This window comes from Cottoperca gobio, chromosome 3 (genome assembly GCF_900634415.1).
Source record: "Cottoperca gobio chromosome 3, fCotGob3.1, whole genome shotgun sequence".
In the NCBI taxonomy this organism is placed as follows: Eukaryota; Metazoa; Chordata; class Actinopteri; order Perciformes; family Bovichtidae; genus Cottoperca; species Cottoperca gobio.
This window is the reverse complement of record NC_041357.1, coordinates 12,981,999-12,989,690: the sequence shown is the minus strand read 5'-3', so window position 1 is coordinate 12,989,690 and position 7,692 is coordinate 12,981,999. Positions and strand designations below refer to the sequence as shown.

The window sequence follows — 7,692 nt, the reverse complement described above, 5'->3', positions numbered from 1 at the left end:
TATCAAAGCAGCATGAACGTGTGAGGGGAAGGAATGTGTTGCATCAAACTTACTTGTCATTACACCAGCCTCTACTCCCTATACAACACAGAGACAAGGAGAGGGTGGAGGGGAAAAAAGACAAATTAATATATATTGTATGTTAAATGTGCTTATAACACAGAGAGCAAGGGTAAATTAAAGACTACATTACACCTCTCTCATTGGTATTTGCTCTGTACAGTGCTGTAACACAAGTAGAGTCTTGTATGTTGAGAAATGTTGCAAACGTTATCTCTGGTATATCTATGACCTTTATCATTGTTACTACTAAACACTGCCATGACTGTTAGAATAATTAGCACTTTTATGATGAAGCATGATAAAGACAAGTGCTCGGGGTGTGATTCAAAGTGTACTCCACTTATGCAAACAACTTAAATCCTTTTGTGTGATATCCACTTCAGCCACTGAAAGTTAATTTTTGACACTTTCAGAACGAATATCACTTAAGAACGTTCAAATTGCTGACTTGCCGTCTGAAAGCTGTCTCTATTTCATACTTCACGTGTTTACTATACGTTTCAAACTTCGTCCATAGCACTGAATCGAAATCAAAGAACTGTTAACTCTAGTTAAATTATTATGTGATTATGAGTTCAAACTAATTCTACAGTTTAGTCTGCTGGGTCTGGCGCTGATGGAGAGTAGCCAACTTACTGCTGGAGCTACTGAATTCTCCGCTGTCCGTTGCATTAGCCCTGCCGCCTGGTTGTGCTTGGGGCTACAGTAGCCGCTGTCACTGTCTATATCTGCCTCACTGGCGCCCTGCTCGTAGCTTTCAGATGGATGGGACGCCCGTCTTCTCTTTGTTCGGTTCTTCCACAGCAGGGGACTAGCCCGCTCAGCAGCACACCGGCCTGACACCTCACCTTGGAAATCTTAGGACAAAGTAGGAGGAGCTTAGACCTGAAATGAACCTATTACACAGTGTTACAAAAGGGGAATACAACCGCTACCATTATCAGAATGTAAGTGTCGATAAAAAAAAAAAACAGACTATAAATGTATTAGATCAAGTTTCAAGTTATTAATTGTAATTTACACAATAATTACAGAGACGCAGTTGTTAGCAATGACCAAGGTTACTTCGAGTAAACTGAATGACGTTTTTCAGGGAACATAAAAATACCATAGAGAAGCCAAACTATTTATGACACAGGCTCAACAATAGAGACATCACTGTTGACAACATGACAGGCACACATGTTAAGCTCGCAAACTGGAAACTCTGCATGCCAGGTCTTTCAGAAGTGAAACAAAAGCATCATCAACAATAACCTGTACGATCAGACAACGCATTGTGCCCTACTTCCTCTCTGACGCAACACCTTCAAAAAAGTCTGGAATGTTTTAAGCATCAGCCTCCTTTCAGCCACAGGACTAAAGAACATCACTGTGGTTGGCCATAAACTTTGTGGAAAATTCAAGCTCAGAATATTCCCACGGCTACAACTAACCCTCTTCTCGTCTTTTTCTCAAAGGTTTTATTGTTAAACCCTGCATGTTCGGACTTAGATGTACCTTTAAATATTGCCGCAGTATTCTTACCGGTCTGCTGTGCTGCATCCACCAACATGACTGTCTTGGTCCTACCATCAGGCCCCAAGGTGCACACCTCCTTCTGCACAGCTACGCTCCTGGTCGGAGGCCGGCGACCCCTTGGAGCCAGGCACACACCTAACTGTTGCTGTAGGAGATAGAAAAAGAGGCAGCACATGCTCATTAAATAGACTGAGGATGATTTATTTAGTGATACAAATACTGTGACGTCAATGTTGACCTTCTGTACCTTTGGGAGAACATTAGGTCGGACCATGCCTCTCCCCCTCTGACTGGCCACCCCATATGCTGGCCCCAGAGGCAGTGGCCTTTCACTGACATCTGCTGAGACGGGGTTGACCACTCCAGCTTGAACAGGACCTGCATAGGAGCCAGGGAAGGGCTGGTAGAAGCCCATCACAGGTGGGCATGGAGCAGGCATAATCTGGTAGTACGTGTAGTCATTGGAGACCGGAGGCTGGGGTGAAGACATGATGGGGTAGGCCAGGTATGAACCACCAGGGCTGGGGTTTGGCTGCTGCCAGCGCAGCTCCCCTCCATTATACATAGGATGTTGCCTGTGAAGGAGTAGAGAGATGACATGGTAAATTATTGCTGATATTCTTCTACCTTCTACCAAAATCTAAAATGTCCCGCCATAACATTTACAGAATAAAATTCCTCTCCCAAAGAATGTTATACAAAATACTAAAATGAATCTTTACAAAATGTTACATTAAAGGCTGTGATGCAGGTTATATTGTCTTAATACTAAACTGTTTAGCATTGTTAATTTTATTTTATTTTAACATTTCTCGTTTGGATTTTCTTTTAACATGCATCAATGTTGAGACAGATTAAATTATGTCCACAAAATAAGATTTAGTTTACTTTATTTATTTGCACAGTTTGAACATTGTGCAGGAGAGGTTTTAAGCTAAAATGGCTCATGAAGATACCTCCCCTATTAAAATATCAATGGTCATACTTAAAAAAAAAAAGAAGAGATGGCTGATGTTCCCCGGGTTAACATCTGTGATGACGCAGTGATGTGCATGAGTTTTGGTTTGTACATGGTATGCAGAAATGTTGATAAGGATCCAGATGATATTTTCACAGCCAGCCTACTATACCGGGCATTTCCTTGCATTCAAATAGGGGGGAAGGAAACAAAGGAACGGATGTGTGCAAGGTTACAGCAGATCACTCTGGACAAAGAAAGACCCACTGGAAACATAGATTGTGGTTCCATGTAAACTCTAACTCTGGGGAGGTTTTCATTCATAATTAAGCAATCTTAAGACTACTGAGAAAACACAACATTAGGGACAAAGTGTTTTTCTCTTCGTTATATTATTATTATTTATTATTATTACAGTACAAAATGCAATGAATGAGTTTTTCTGGAAATAGAAAGGTCCAGAAGAGAGCAAATTGTTCTTGGGCGGTTCGAAATTCAGACAACAGACTTCCCACAATACCACAAGGACTAGCAATATTTCTGCCAAAGCATCGGCAAAATCTATAATTATCTTTAACCAGAGTCACTGGCGTCATTCGCTCAGAGTTAAAAGGGATTGAAACGACTGGCTTTATAATGCAATCCATCCCCTTGCTGTGACAGAGAGACAGTACCTGTTGGGTTGGTTCTCCTGAACGAAAGGGTAGCAGGTAATGAGGTAGCTGGGTATGGGAGTAGTTTCCACCCCTCCGCCGCCTCCTCCTCCTCCTCCTCCTCCTCCTCCTCCTCCTCCTCCTCCTCCTCCGCCGCCGCCACCTCCTCCTCCTCCTCCTCCTCCGCTGCCGCCGCCGCCACCTCCTCCTCCTCCTCCTGCCTCTCCAGAAAGACTCATGCTGACTAGGGATCGTTCGAGACCTTTCTTCTGTGGGATGAACGGTTCCACTTCGGCTGAAAGCTTCACATCCTGCACAAAAGACAAATGAACAGCCATGACTGTCACACTGTGATCAACAGCAGCCAATGAATGACAACATGGTTTATTTGAGGGAGAAGTTAGGTCTACAACAAAGATCTGTTTCGCAAGTAAAGTTGCTCAACTCAGTCTCCACATTCTCCGATTGTACTTGATCAAGCCTTCTCTGTATCAACATGGTACAAACGGATCTTATTATTTCATTAGTGGTATTGCCATCCCACACCTATCCAATGGGTTAGTTCTGGGGTGGAAGCAACAATCCATATCAGCATAGTAATGAAAATCCATAAATTGACTTTGTTTGTGTAGTTTGTTAAGCAATCTCGCTGGGGCTTAAACTTTGTAAGACTAATGACACAACTTAACAAAAACTCCCAAAACACTGTAAAACCTACAGTAGTATGAGAAAATCTATGCAGAGGCATTTTTAAGTTATTAACTTGAGTACTGAATGTTATTTGAATGTTCCTGAATTTCCCTCGGGATAAATAAAGTATCTATCTATCCATCTAGTTTACTGACCGACCTTTGTTCAGTGGTAATCACAGCTGAGCACTGATTTCCTAATACTGTTCCAGTTGGTTTACATTCTTAAATGTCTACCACCATTAATTAAAAAAAGAAGGTATCAGGCCTTAACACAAGCACATAAAACCTTTATAAGTTCAAATATGACATAAGACACAACTGGCAGAGGATTTAAGCAATGTACACACCACGTCAAAAAAGGGCTCCAGCTATTTTTGACAGTCAATTTCTCATGTGACTAAGACATCTGCAGCTAGATAAACAGCGGTGAAGAATATAAACAATGATCAGATTCTTGTTGATATGGTTGACAATGAGGTGTGTCTTAGTACCTCAAAGCCAAAAAGGAATTTAAGTTTTGTTTTGCATATCGTTTTACAATGGCTATCATGTATGGCTAAAAAAACAGTAAGGAAAGATAAGTAAGGTAATAGTAGAGACATGTTTAAAGCTGGTGTTTGAGGCCTTAAATGCCATGTTGTTCAATTTCCTCAAAGCCTACGACACATAATGGCACCAAGGGACAGACACCAGACGTGGCCTTGTTATGAGACACATACTGTAGTTTATTTTACCCAATTAAGGACTTAACTAAACAGTTATTAGTTTCTAACCGGTTCTAAACTCACAAAACAAACCAGGGGACACACAAGTAAACTGGACTAAGAAGGAAGATCATCACGCCTCACAAACATCTGAGTTTTGGCTAAAGGATTTTGACATTAAAATAAAAACAAATCACCACTGGCAGCACTTTTGCATTACACTTTAGGAAACAAAGAGCTTTAGACAAAAGACCATTTCCTGTGTACAAATTACCAAAAGATAAACATACAATGAAACATTTTATAATCAAATCAAAAGAGCAATTTGATAAAAAAAAAAAAAAAAGAAAAGAAAAAAGTCCTCTCCAAGTCAGTGTAGTTTTATAAGTGTCCAGATTTATGGCCCGGCCACAACCACAGTGGTGCTGTAGGAAATGGTACAGCAGGCCACAGAAAGGCTACAGATTAGAGGGGCATTCAAAGGTTTAGGACTTGATCTTGGAACTAATAAACATAATATCACGTTTGTTTGTGTCAGAAATAAATATATTAACTTCCATGTCATTACACGCTTGTCAAACCTAACAAGAAATGTGTGTCTGAATTTGATATGTGTAATAAAAATAAACTTTATTGTTATATCATGTCAAAGAGTTATTGCTATAATGCCATAAAACATTAAAATTGCTAAGTAATTAAATGTCCAATTCATAGCACAAACCCCAAAGCATGTTTCCTAATTGAAGGACAGGACGAGAAGAGCAGTTGTGTTATTTTGTCACGGTCTATTTCCATTGCTGTCTGGGAGCATCTTTCACACCTCTGAGTTCTCCTCACTTGACATTGTGGTGGCATGGGTCTGACCGGAGGTGACAGCTCTGTCCAAGAGGTCCTATTAAAATGATCTGCTATTTTGCTAAGGATGAGGAGAGGTGACAGGGTTCAGAGTACAAAGGCGCCCCCACACTTCTCTGTAACAGTGGTCAGGATGCATGAATAGTCATCAGTGTGGACAGTGGATGTCACACAGACAGCTATTGTCTCCCCTGCTACTGTCCGTGGGTGGTTCTCTCACTTTTCCTTAGATAATGTATAGATCCCATCCGATCTCAATAGAATCAGGGCGAATGGTTCTACCAGTTGAGCATATAAAGCCAAACTACAGCTGTAAGGAATTATTTTCCAAACCTCCAAGTAGTAAGCAGCCCAGAGTGATATGGCTTTCAGGGTTTAGGACTACAGTAGTTGGTCCGTACCTGTGCGATGGCACAGTACATCTGAAAGGGTGTTGTTATAGGATTAAGTTTGAGAGGATAAAGTAGGATAAGATAATTATACAGCAAGTCATAGCATGGAGGCCATGTGTGCACTGGTGCTGAATCTTGAATTCTAAACAGAAGTGGAGAACATTTTTAAGTTATGAAAGAAAACATAGCCGGCCAGCGGATCCATCTCTTGAATCAACCATGTGTTTCTTTGTAGTATCTGTGTGTTAGTGAGAGGGTGAGTGAGAATAGCGATGATTGTGGAAAAGGCAATGAGGTCAGACCCAGATGTGCATTTGTTGGGGATGTCAGATCTCGGAGTGATTAGACTGGGGGCTACTGATCTCACAGGCCTCTGTTTGTGTAAGCACTTATTCTCACACCAGTTGCTTTCAAACACCAACAGATAGTATCTGTTTCTGTACTGAGAGCTGGACAGGGCAGGGTAGAAAGCAGAGCATATGCACAAAGCTTTTAGGAGGTTTCACACATTGAAGACAGATCTGATGACTATCACAACACTAGAATACACATTTTCAGATGCATGCAATCTGACATATTTGACCTGAGGATCCTCCATGTTGTCAGCCAGAAAACAATTAATCTGAGGCATTGGCCAAACGCCTTAGGACTCAAAACCCAACCAAACTAAACTAAACTGTCTGCATTGCAAACCGCGTCAGAAGAATGCCATACATGTAGAAGAACTAGATATTCTTCTACTTACGATGCACGAAACCTCTCCGCCTCTCCTGGCAACAACAGAGCTCTCATCGTGCACACATTCCCAACATTTACCCAAGAGAAACCTTCGTGTTGAGTCCAACTCCACAAATTGTGACCAAACAATACATTTTCCAAAATAACCGCTGGCTGTATCTGTCGCTCTGCTTAAAATGACAAGCACAGTCAAATGACAGCTGATATATTTAGCTTTAACGCTAGCTAGCTAGCCAAGCTACATGTTTTAACACAAGATTGTCTTTCTGGGTTTATCGCATATAATTGTTGAAATGAAAATACTTCCAAGCCGTGTTGTAAAACAAACGAAAACACATGAACTGCGAAAAAAGACAAGAAATGCATTATCCGCAAGCTTGTGTGAGCTGCGGTTACCGTTAGCCGTTTTAGCTTACTAGCCAAATTGGATAGATGTTTGCAATGCTGCCTCCATGACAAAACACCTAAACATAGTGTGCCGTTTGTATGACTATTGACCGAAATAGCCAATGTAACACAACATTAAGCAACGATGCTAATTATAATTACAATAAGGGAATAGCAGCTTTCTTAGAATAACGTTAACAAGAGTGCGATGTTGGGCCTCGGCAGCATAAACTAACGTTATGTCCCTTCTTCTTTCACAGGCTACAGCTTTAGCCACACAAAAACACATAATCTTTAAACAAACTGTACCTTATTGTCACTAGCGTCCATGTCAGTCACCGACACTGCGACAGATGGTCATTGACCAAAATGTAGACGTCAGGATGTGGGGCTTTTTAATTTCTTCATTGTGAATAATAACAATAATCACTGAAGGCTTAGATAGACTCACACCCAGTTCCTACTACCCGCTATCTGCTGCGTCAGCTGGCTGTCCTCTCCACAGACTAGCTGGCAGCTCGGGCTCGCTGCGAGTGAGCTAACTGCTGTCACTGGAAATGGGAGTCACCTGGAGCGGAAGCCGAAGAGGCTCAAAAAGCTTTTACTGGCTGAGAAACGCATGTCGTGCGCATATAAATATGTTAAATTGGGATTCAAATCAAGGAAAATAAAGATTTCTTTATGTCTCATGTACGACAGTTAAAAACATTTTATTTGACTCCAACTCGC

The 7,692-nt window shown here is 41.3% G+C and overlaps 1 protein-coding gene across 1 annotated transcript in view; it reads right to left on the bottom strand.

Annotated features, from left to right (window-relative positions):
- The window catches only part of secisbp2l (SECIS binding protein 2-like), an 18,434-nt gene extending 10,913 nt beyond the window's left edge, over window positions 1-7,521 (bottom strand). The window contains exons 1-7 of the mRNA XM_029456676.1: window positions 7,273-7,521; window positions 3,398-3,506; window positions 3,217-3,316; window positions 1,832-2,159; window positions 1,591-1,729; window positions 700-920; window positions 54-78 (exon numbers count right to left, since the gene is read on the bottom strand). Of these exons, the coding sequence (XP_029312536.1) occupies window positions 54-78; window positions 700-920; window positions 1,591-1,729; window positions 1,832-2,159; window positions 3,217-3,316; window positions 3,398-3,506; window positions 7,273-7,293 (943 nt within the window). The 5' untranslated portion in view covers window positions 7,294-7,521. The remainder of the gene's footprint in view (window positions 1-53; window positions 79-699; window positions 921-1,590; window positions 1,730-1,831; window positions 2,160-3,216; window positions 3,317-3,397; window positions 3,507-7,272) is intronic.
- Between the last annotated feature and the right edge of the window lie 171 nt (window positions 7,522-7,692).